This window comes from Mobula birostris, chromosome 11, assembly GCF_030028105.1.
Source record: "Mobula birostris isolate sMobBir1 chromosome 11, sMobBir1.hap1, whole genome shotgun sequence".
Lineage (NCBI taxonomy): Eukaryota > Metazoa > Chordata > Chondrichthyes > Myliobatiformes > Myliobatidae > Mobula > Mobula birostris.
In genome coordinates, this window is record NC_092380.1 from 18,334,466 (window position 1) to 18,346,496 (window position 12,031).

General features: G+C 45.1%; 1 protein-coding gene across 4 annotated transcripts in view; it reads right to left on the reverse strand.

Moving 5' to 3' along the window:
• Positions 1-1,290: 1,290 nt before the first annotated feature.
• The window catches only part of LOC140204898 (protein FAM227A-like), an 84,167-nt gene continuing 73,426 nt past the window's right edge, over positions 1,291-12,031 (reverse strand). For 3 of the 4 annotated variants that reach the window (XM_072271821.1, XM_072271819.1, XM_072271822.1), the window contains 2 exons: positions 9,330-9,386; positions 1,291-1,501 (listed from right to left, as the gene is read on the reverse strand). In XM_072271821.1, the coding sequence (XP_072127922.1) occupies positions 9,359-9,386 (28 nt within the window). In that variant the 3' untranslated portion in view covers positions 1,291-1,501; positions 9,330-9,358. The remainder of the gene's footprint in view (positions 1,502-9,329; positions 9,387-12,031) is intronic. The other variant, XM_072271820.1, reaches the window with a different exon arrangement.

Sequence of the window (12,031 nt, forward strand, 5' to 3'; positions counted from 1 at the left end):
TCTAACAAACCACGTTAAGTATTTGGAGCTGGAACTGGATGAACTCTGGATCATTTGGGAGGCTGAGGGGGTGATAGGACATAGGGAGAGGTAGTTACACACAAGGTGCAGGACACAGGAAACTGGGTGACAGTCGTGAGGGGGAAAGGGGTTAAAGAGCCAGTGCAGAGTACCCCTGTGGCCATCCCCCTCGACAACAGGTATATCATTTTGGATACTGTTGGGGGGAATGACCTAACAGAGGAAAATCACGGTGGTTGGATCTCTGAGAAGGTAAGGGGGGAGAAGTGTTGATAGGGGATTCACAGGCAAGAATGAGATTCCCGGAGAGTGTGTTGTCACCCAGGTGCCAGGGTCCGGGATATTTCCACCTTCCCTACGATACTTCTTGCATTGAGATATATGCTCAGACCACTTGTCACATCATGCTCAACCTTTTGATTCCTAACTTTTTACTCCAGTCCTGTAGAAGGGTCTGGTTTGCAATGTGAAGTGACTTCAAATGCAAGACAATGGGGGTTATGTCACCTTGCACATCGAACATGGTTGCAGGTTGGGATGTTTGTGTACTCTGAGGGTCAGCCCTCACAGCATTAATTGTGGGTGCTTGGGATCTCTGTCACCAAATGCTTTTAAGACCATCTGTGTGAGTAACTTTGTCCTAGCAAAAGTAACCAGAAAATATCACATGCAATGATGTTATCTATTAGAAAATAGCAAAACTATCAGAAACATTGGAGGTTGTTAGAAAAGCCAAAGAAAATGACAGATGGGGTAACAGAAAAAAAAACTAGAATTCATTTCTCAACCTTCGGTTTCTGAGATGGATGACTCATTTGTCTGCTACTTGTTGGTACTGTACATTCTTCTAGTTAGTAAGCTTTGTACCTGTGTTTGGAAATCCCATGTAGTTTATAAATCTTATGTAATTCAAAAATCTAATCCTCTGTGAGTGTTACATATGTGTTAAGAGCTGGTTGTCAAAATTTAAACATGTATCATTAAAAATAAAATAAACTGTGTTTAAACTACTTTATTAGCTGAAGTATCTCCTTGGTAAGGACAGGGTCCATCTACACAAGCAGTGAGTATTGGCAGCTAGACCTCTGCATAGAGACGAGACAGGGATGTAAGCTAGTTCTTTAAGTGTATGTGGATACAGTATAACCTCCCTATGGTGAGGGTATCCATAGATGCGATAAATCTGAGAGGGCTTTTGAGTTTAGGGCTTTGCAGACTGGGAACCCAATACCATCACAGAAATACTCACACAGTCAGTTATTGCCAAGACAGGGCTGGAAACAGCAGGTCATCACTAAATTGTTTAATTATGAATCACCAAAGGTACACAGTGGGCAACAGCGGGCCGCAGGAAGCTTCTTCAACTTTCATGTCCGTCATCATCCATGCCTGGTGCCATTTCTGCACCTGTGTGGCTCCTGGTTCCAACGAGGTTCAGAGGGAACAGTGTGAAGGAAAGGTATCACTTAGATTTCAACGACTTTGAAAAATAAAGACAAATAGGATGAAGTCTTCGTCTCACCTCCCACAAAACAAATGTTACATAGCCCCACACTCACCAAGCCCTGCTGATCAAACCCAAATATTCTTCGGGTGCCCTCTAAACCTCCTATACTTCAACTTCAATGTTTCTTGCTTTCTACCCTCTCTGTGCCTGTCATGATTTTGTATACCTCTATCAGCCTCCACCATTTGAAGGAAGGAAAACAAATCCAACATATCTGGTCAGCGCCCATCCCTGGCACTGTTCTGGTGAATCGCCTTTGCACCTAGTTGGATGAGATGGACTCTTAACCTCACAATCTACCTCACTGTGGCCTTGCAACCTACCGTCTGCCCCCACTTCCTCTGCAACTCTTTATTCTGCACCCTGGTACTGCTTTCCTTTTGTACTACCTCAATACGCTGATGCAATGAACTGACCTGTATGGATGGCATGCAAAGGGAGTGTTTCACTGTACCTCAGTGTGTAACAATATAAATCCATTTACCATTGACATCACATTTTCCCTACGGCGCGGAAACCGGAACTGTTCACAAAACTCCAGTTGCAGCAGAAGTGGTTGAGGCAGGTTCGATGTTGTCATTTAAAGTTAAACTGGACAGCTATACGGACAGGAAAGGAATGGAGAGTCATGGGCTGAGTGCAGGTTGGTGGGTCTAGATGAGAGTAAGAGTTTGGCATGGACTAGAAGGGCCGAGATGGCCTGTTTCTGTGCTGTAATTGTTACATGGTTATAAGTTGTGACACTGAACTCACAACGCCATGCTGATAGGTTCCACGATCCGGCTAATTAAGGTAAGTATCCAGAATGAAGAGAAGTATCTGTCTGGACTTCTCACTGCCTCAGCAAAACAGTCAGCATAATCAAAGACCATCAGGCAGAAGATACAAAACCCTGTAAACACATACCACCAGGCTCAAGGACAGCTTCTACCCGACTATTATAGAACAATTGAATGGTTCCCTCGTGCAATAAGATAGCCTCTTGACCACACAATCTACCTCATGAGCTTGCACCTTATTGTTTACCTACACCATGCTTTCTCTGCAGCTGTTACACATTATTCTGCATTGTTTTTGTTTCACTTTGTTCTTCCTGAGTGACTGAGTAATGAACAGATCTGTGTGCAAGAATCAGACACAAAATGCTGGTGGAACTCTGCAGGTCAGGCAGCATCCATGGAAATGAACAGTCGAAGTTTTCGGCCGAGACCCTTCTTCAGGACTGGAAAGGAAAGGGGAAGATGCCAGAATAAAAAGGTGGGGCGGGGGGTGGAACAAGGGTAAGGTGATAGGTGAAGCCAGGTGGGAAGGAAAGTGCTGGAGAGGAAGGAATCTAATAGGAGAGGAGAGTAGACTTAGGAGAAAGGGAAGGAGGAGGGATACCAGGGAGAGGTGATGGACAGGCAGAGAGCAGGTAAGAAGCCACAGTGGGGAATAGAAAAAGAAGGAAGCGGGGGAGGGAAAGTTTCTTTTACTGGAAGGAGAAATCAATATTGATGCAATCAGGTTGGAGGCTACCCGGATGGAATATAAGGTGTTGCTTCTCCACCCTGAGGGTGGCCTCATTATGGCAGAAGAAGAGGCCATGGACTGACATGTTGGAATGGTAATAAGAATAAATAAGAATGGGCCACTGCGATGTTCCACTTTTGGCAGATGGAGTGGAGGGGGTATAAAAGTATGCAAGACAAGCTTCTCGCTGTATCTCGGTACAGGTGACAATAATAAACGAATAGGAATACCTTCAGCCCGTAAAGTCCATTCTGATTACCGGCCACCTACTTACATGAATCCTATATTAATCCCGTTTTCCTCTTCTCTCAACATAGTCATAAACTCCTCCCCAATTCTACCACTCAGCCACACACTTGGAGTCAACTCACAATGGCCGCAGCTAACCCGCAGCTTTTTGGCATGTGGGAGGAGGCCTGTGCCGTCCAACTCCACACAGACAGCGTCAGAAGTCAGGATTGAACCCAGGTCCCTGCCGCTGTGATGCGGCGGCTTGACCCGCCTGTGGCACTGTGCCACCCTCAGGCCATCACGGTGAGCTTGTGCTGCCGGGGTTTCGGCTGATAACCCGTGATAATTTGAATGCTGGTCCTTCTTCCGATGGTTTCAGCTGAGAACCAGCTGAACTGCCATGGGTGATTCTGGGGACGGCAGACAAACACAGGCTCCATGGGGAGCGAGAACGAGAGCAGAGTTTTGGAAGAATGCGTCTATAGACACCATTAGCTGCTCCTGCATCTACGCAGGCCTCAGAACAACAACCTGGACTAATCCCATTTGGCCTGCAGACTTGTAAGTTCCTGCACTTCAGTTATTTCTCTGTGTATTTGAAATGTGTTGAAGGCCACAATACCATCCTTTCAGGCAGTGTGTTCAATGTCACCAGAATTTGTGTAGTAAAGCCATTTCTCAACCCAGCCATAATTCTTCCATCTGTTACCCAAGCCCTGGGAAACCCTGTACATCAGCCATTCAATGACTGACACTGTTTGACAATTATCTTATGCTTCTTTCCATTAAAACAGCTGTGGACCTGCCTTACCATTTTCCCTTACGTTAACCTTAGTTATTAACCTTACAGATGAGTCTGCATGTGGGACAGGGCTGGGTGTGTCTGCACCCGCACCAACCCAACCCCCCACCACCCCATCCCAGCACACCTTCTCTGCCACCTGTCCCACACCCCTCCTGGGGCGCTCCTCCCTCGGCAGTCCCAACATCCTTTGCTACCGGCAGGTTGACAAACCCGTTCTCCGCTTCATTTCATCAGGTGTAACATTCTGTAATCCAGTGCAGGCTGTGTGACCTTGATAGACGCGTGCCTTTCTCAATGTTGATTTGTAACTCCAGTCTATATTTTTCCAACAATTTTCTCATTAGCAGTGGTGAGGCAACCAGCAATTACTTGCCCTGTCGCCCAGCCTCCCTTTTAAGAAGTACAAACATTCAAACATATGAATTATGAGCAGGGTTTGGCACCTCAGGCCTGGTCTGACATTTAATAAGGTCATGAGTGGTAGCATCTGCATTCCAGTTTTACTGTGGTAATTCTCTCTCCATTCATCAGGAACTTATCTACTTCTGCCATAAAAATACTCAAAGACTCTTTCCGCCGTCTTGTGAGGTAGAGAGTTCCAAAGACTCATGACTCTCAGTACAAAAATGTTGCCTCAGTAAGAGTTTAGTAAGGCCACACCTTGTCACATTCAATTCTGATAGCCACCATTACAGGAAAGATGTGCAGTCTTTAGAGAGAGTGCAGAAGGGATCTACCCAGGAATACGGTGCTTGTGCTACAAGGTGAGGTTGGACAAAATTGGGTTGTTTTCTCTGGAGTGGCAGAGTCTGAAGGGAGATCTGATGAGGTTTATAAGATTATGAGAGGAATAGATAGACAGCCAGAATCTTTCCCCAGGGTCGAAATGTTCAATACCAGAGGGTATGCATTTAAGGTGAGAGGGGATAAATTTAAAGGAGATGTGAGAGACAAGTTTTTTTTTACCCAGAAAGTGGTGAGTACCTGGAATGTGCCAGCAGGTAGAGTGATGGGTACCCAGAATGTGCCAGCAGGGGAGTGACGGGTGACTGGAATGTGCCAACAGGGAGGTGGTGTGTTACTGGAATGTGCCAGCAGGAGAGTGACAGGTACCTGGAATATGCCAGCAGGGAGAGTCATGGGTACCTGGATTGTGCCAGCAGGGAGAGTCATGGGTACCTGGAATGTGCCAGTAGGGAGAGTGACAGGTACCTGGAATGTGCCAGCAGGGAGAGTAGAGGAGGGGAATACAGTTAAAACATTCATGAGGCTCGAGGATGGCCAGGATCAAAATCAGAATCAAATTTATTATCACTGACATAGTGTACGAAGTGAAATTTGTTGTCTTGTAGCAGGAGTACAGTGCACAGACCTAAAAAAGCTATAAACTACAAAATAGATAGTGCACTGTAAAGGAGTAGAGGTAGCCTTCACGGGTTCACATCAAAACCCTGCGTTGGGATTGGTACCTCTGCAGAGAACGTCTGACCTGCTGAATTCCTCTGGCAGTTTTTACACCTCTGTAACTCACAGCTCTGCAGCCGCTCAATGTTTAGATAATACAGTATGTTTCCTTGTTCCCTGCCCATACCATACTCCATTTGCTATATAAGACCATAAGACATAGGAGCAGAATTAGGCCATTCAGCCCATTGAGCCTGATCCCAGATCCCACTCAACCCCATACACCTGCCTTCTCGCTATATCTTTGCCTACTCTCCCTTAACCACTCTCCCACTCAGCCAACACACTTTTTGTCCCTCTTCCCTCTGGGGAAAGGCTCAGGAGCTTGAAGACTCGTATGGCCAGATTTGGGAACAGCTTCTTTCCAACTGTGATAAGACTGCTGAACGGATCCTGACCCGGATCTGCGCCAGACCTGCCTCAGCCATTTCTGAGATGTTGGTAAATTGGTTTATTATTGTCACATGTACTGAGGTAGTAAGGTTTTTGCACTACCTTACTTTCCCTTTTCTATTTTCTATTTATGATTTATAATTTAAATTTTTAATATTTGCTATCGATTTGTACTCCAGGGAGCGCAAAGTGCAGAATCAAATATCGCTGTGATGATTGTATGTTCTAGTATCAATTGTTTGGCGACAATAAAATATAAAGTATTAACTTAACTATATCTCCCTGGAACCTCATGTCCTCTTCACAACTTGTTTTCTGACATCAATTTAGTGTGAGAGAGGAAAGATTTAAAAAGGACCTTCTGTCCAACTTCTTCACTCAGAGGGGAGTGCGTAAATGCAACAAGCTGTCAGAGAAAGTGGTTGAGGCAGATACAATAGCAGCATTTAAAAATGTCTGGACAGGTAAATGGATATGAAGGGTTCAGAGGCATATGGAGAAATGCCATTCGCTTAAGTGGGCATCTTGGCCAGAATGGACGAGTTGGGCTGAAGGGTCTGTTTTCACGCTGTATGTCTCTATCCTTGCATCATGAACACATTTAGCAACCATAATTGAATTATAAATAAAATACATATCTATTTATAAAATTTAAAGCACTAATCCCATTACACAACACTCATTACATTTTGCCAAGCAATAAAATAGGATGCCACGGTAGCGTAGCGGTTGGCTCGGGGTGCCGGAATTCGGGAGGTCAATCCTAGTGTCCTCTCTAAAGGATCTGTACTTCCTTCCTGCGGAATGCGTGGCTCTTCTCCAGGTGCAATTAATCAGGTGGGTTACTTGCCCTGCGATTAGTTTAGGGTTGAACCAAGGCTGTTGGGGGTTGCTGGGTGCTGTGACTCGGAACAGTCTGCTCAGCACTGTATCTCTAGGTAAATTTTAAAAATCTGTTTTGTCTACTGTTTCTAGAAAGCCAGACAATCTTCCATCACATCATGAACTTCGTTTTCCACAATGAACTTCATTCAATGAACCTTTTACCCACAGAATGCGTTTCTTTTTCAAGGAACTCTAATAACCTGAACAAACGTGTAACCAATGTCAGGATGCAACCAATCTAATGAAATGGATTAAAACCAACACATCAACCATCTCACTGGCTACTTTTAAGACCTTCAGAAGATACTTCAGCCTGAATTTGTCCTATTGATTGTAATGTTCCTGAAATCAGAATCAGGTTTATTGTCACCAGCATGTGATGTGAAATTTGTTAACTTAGCAGCAGCAGTTCAATGCAATACATAATCTATCAGAGAGAGAAAAAAATAAATAAAACATAATTATAAATAAACAAGTAAATCAATTACGTATATTGAATAGATTATTTAAAAATGTGCAAAAACAGAAATACTGCACAGTATATTAAAAAAAGTGAGGTAGTGTCCAAAGCTTCAAAGTCCTTTTAGGAGTCGGATGGCAGAGGGGAAGAAGCTGTTCCTGAATTGCTGAGTGTGTGCCTTCAGGCCCCTGTACCTCCTTCCTGATGGTAACAGTGAGAAAAGGGCATGCCCTGGGTGCTGGAGGTCCTTAATAATGGACGCTGCCTTTCTGAGACACCGCTCCCTAAAGATGTCCTGGGTACTTTGTAGGCGAGTGTCTAAGATCGAGCTGACTAGATTTGTAATCTCTCTCCCAAATTTAGATTTGCAGCCATTTCTGAGATGTTGGTAAATTGGTTTATTATTGTCACATGTCCTGAGGTAGAATAAAAAATCATTCTATTGCATGCCATTCATATGGATTGTTTCATTACAACTGTACTGAGGCGGTCCGGGTTAAAGCAATAGCGGAATGCAGAATAGTGTGTTACAGGTTCAGAGGAGAGCACAGGAGCAGAATTAGGCCATTCGGACCATTGAATCCCCTCTGCTATTTGATCATGGATGATTTATTTTCCCTCTCATCTTCATTTTCCTGCCTTCTCCCCATAAACTTTTATGCCCTTCCTAATCAAGAACCTATCACGCTTTGCTTTAAATATGCACAATGAGTTGACCTCAGCAGCTGTCTGTGGCAAAATTTCCACAGATTCACCAGCCTCTGGCTACAGAAATTCCTCCTCAGCTCCACTGTAAAAGGAACGTCCTTCTATTCTGAGGCTATTGCTTCTGGTCCTAAATGCTCCCACTGTTGGAAACATGCCCTCTACATCCACTCTATCTAGGCCTTTCAATATTCGTAGTTTCAATGAGATCCCCTCCTCCATTTTTTCTAAACTCCAGTGAGAGCAGGCCCAGAGCCATCAAATGCTCCTCAGCATTAACCCTTTCATTCTCAGGACTCCCAGGAAAGTGCAGTGGAACCAGACATAAGGTGTAAGGCCATAACAAGGTAGACTGTGATGTCAATAGTCAATCTTATCGTAGTATGGAACCATTCAATGGTCTTAAAACAGTGGAATAGAAGCTGTCCTTGAGCCTAGTAGTATGTGATTTGTGTCTTCTGCCTGATGGGAGGGAAGAGGAGGGAGAATGTCCGGGATGGGTGAGGTCTATGTTTATGCTGGTTGCTTTACTGAGGCAGTGAGGGGTCCTTGGAGGGGAGGCTGGTTTCCGTGATTTGCTGTGCTGTGTTCACAACTCTGCAGTTTCTATTCCCTGCAGTGAAGCCTGGTGCAAAATACTTTGAATTCATCTGCTATCTCCTAGTCTTCCATGATGAATTCCCTCGGCTCATTTTCTAAAGGCTCACTCTGTTAATTTCTCTTTATAAAAATATTTATAGGAATGTTTCCCAAATGTACTCATACTTCCAGGCAGCTTTCTCTCAGACCCCCATTTTTCCTTGCATAATAATCACTTAGCCGTTCTTCGCTCTTTAAAAATTCCATCTAGTCTTCTGATCCACTGCCACATTTGTTCAAAATATGCTTTTTTAATTTAAGATCATCTGTTTAAGTTAATCACAGATAATTTATAATGGAACTTTATTTCTCACTGTAGTTTTACTATTACGTCTGTATGCTCTGTTCCTTCCTGACACCATTTTACTATCTCACTTTTTCCTTTTCTTCAGCCCTCACCAGAAACCTTGAACCCCATCCCAGCCCTAAACTACTTGGTTTGACGAATATTATCTTTGTGGTTTTCTTTTAAACTTGGACTCCTTCAGTAAAACATCCCTCTTTGTCCTATTTACATTGAGCCCCACCCCAAAGCCCTCTTTGGCTCTAAGTAGTCCTTAACCCAAGCACTGGGTGGGCAAGGAGGCCTTTAGGATAACAATTACCTTCAGTCCTCAATGCTTATTGTAATATTTATCCAATGCCCTGCACTCTGTCCATAACATTTTCCCAGAATGCTGGTTATTCCAGAGCAAAGCCTTACTCACCCTGGTGGAACAGGAGCCTGCCCTGGTGTTTATTTTGTCCATCCCAGATGTTGTTTCCTGGAAGAAAAAGTAGAAATTACTTTCAAGGTAGGTGAGACATTTTGGCATTGGGGACACACACTGCAAGAGTTGTAGACACAGCTCGTTAATCATGGAACTCAAGGACTCTGTCTACACTTTTCACTGCCTCAGTAATGCAGCTGGCATAATCATACACCCCCACCCGCCCCAGATATTCTCCCTTCTCCCATCAGGCAGAAGACACCGCTGCTCCTCCACTCAGGGGAAGGCCTTAGAAAGGAGAAAAGTCAACAGGAGATCAGAAAGCAACTGAAAATGAATGAGCAACGTGGGGGTTCTGTGACCGGAACTGAGTTACAACACAGCTCACATCACTTTGAGGCCATTTGGCCAGCCATGCCAATCCTAGCTCTCCAAAAGAAGAGATCAATATCGTCCCTCTGCACAGCTCTCCCCCTATCATCTGGAAAATTTGAGTTTTCAAATACGTCCAAATGCTTTCTGAGACCTCCTATGGAATATATCCCACATGCTTCCCGACCATGACCACACATCTGTGTGAATTAATCTATTGAGTCTGGGGTGTTAGTACCAGTGACCTGGGCTCAATTCACGCTGTTGTAAGAATCTCCCCATCACTGCGTGGGTTTCCTCGGGGCACTCCAGTTTACTCCCACAGTCCAAGGACGTGCTGGTTGGTAGGTTAATTGGTCGTTGTAAATTGTCCTGTGATTAGGCTAGGATTAAATCAGGGGTTGCTGTGCAGTGCAACTTGAAGGACTGGAAGAGTCTATTCTGAGTGTATCTCAATAAATAAATAAATTTCCCACCTGATTTATTGCTACTGATTTTAGATTTGGTGGCCAAACTACTTCGGGTGACACCATTTTTGCCCTACTTGCTGCAACCTCTCTTGCATGATGCTTCTCCCTTTAGCCACCCAGGCTCTGTGAATCAGAGTCGAGGTGCCGGGGCTCGTGCCTGAGAGCGAGGAACGAGCCGATTTTTGACTGATTTAAGCACCAGGCTGTATTGGGAAGGTCGGGTATGAGCTGAATCCAGGCGGCAGGGCCCAGGCCCGAGAGCATATTGAAGTGGCAGGGCCTGGGTCTGAGATTGAGGAACAAGCTGATTTTTGACCGATTTAAGCACCGGGCCATATTGGGAAGGTTGGGTATGGACTGAATCCAGGCGGCAGGGCCCAGGCCCGAGAGCATATTGAAGTGGCAGGGCCAGTGTGTGAGATTGAGGAACAAGCTGAGGTTTGTCTGATTTAGGCGCAGGACAAGATTGAAGAGGTCATGGTTTTGGGGCCGGTGGAGAGGGATGGGTTGGAGTTCAGCTCACTGCTTGGCGAGGTTTACTCATTTTGGCTCTGAACTGAGGCTGTGGCCTGCAACTAACAGGCTCCTGGATCAGCTGTAACTGGCTTCATGGTTGTGAATTTACTTCTGTGAAATTTAGTTCTTAACATTATTTGCTTACTTTTTATTGTTTGCACGACTTTTTTCTTGCACACTTGGTGTTTGGCGGTCTCCTTTTTAATGGGTTCTATTGGGATTCTTTGTTTTGTGGCCGTGTATCCAGAGAGCCGTGCCTGTCACGGCTCAGCACTGCCCTCTACCTGGTCGGAAGGCACACTACATCCCAGTCAACATTTCACCCCTCCCAACTAATCAATGCACACATAACCATTGGCCACCTTAACTGAATTAACCCATCTAACACCAAGCCGTTTGCCCCACGGTAAATCACGTGGGCTGAACCCTCCAGCCCCCTGACCTATAAATGATGCTACATGTGCTTGGCTCACTCTCTTTTTTGCTATCTCCGAGGGACCACCCTGCTGTTGGTGAGTTGTGCATTGAATAGGGTTTTGGGAGCGTTTATTGTTGTCCCTGTAGCAGAGAGCCGTGCCTGCCCACAGTCAAGGGAGGCAGGTATCGTAGTTACTCTTCCCTTGCTTGTATATGTCCCTGTACTCTGTCCCCACACCGTTTTCCGTGTATTGTACCGCCGACCCGACTTTTCCCATGCTCATCTATTCTAAGCACATTTGTGTGAATATCGTAGCCGCTTGTGTTGTCCCCAAGCTCTTCTCCCCTTGTAAATAAACTCCTTATTGTTAAAACTGTGTGTCCAGAATCCGTGCCTTGAGACCCAAAGAATCTGTTTCATTTCCATCACAACAGGCTGCCTGTAAGGAGATGAATCACAAGGTTGTATAATGTATACATACTTCAATAATAAATGCACTTTGAACTTTGGTGCCACCAATATCTCATCACTGGCCGTGATTGAGAATCTCCTTCTATCCACCCACTCCACATCCTTGACATCCATCGTCAGGGTGGGCTGAGGAATGGTTGCGTGCAGCACCGTTTGTAAAAACAGTTATAACCGGAGTGGAGCGTAATTGTAACAATTTCTGGAATGAATTCTGCCTTTGATACCACAGGGCTTGTTGTGAAATGCAACTGCGACAATGAAAAGAGATTCCTGTGTCAGATCACAAGGGGCAATGCCCTGTCCGTGCTCCCCTCCTTGGAGTGTTGTCCAGCAAAATGACTCTGCTCACCCAGGCCCGTATCTGGGTGTGCGCTTCTCCCTGCACGAATGGATGTCCAGTTTGTGGCATCCAGAAACGGAGACAACGTTCCAGCCCAGACCCAGCAGAATGC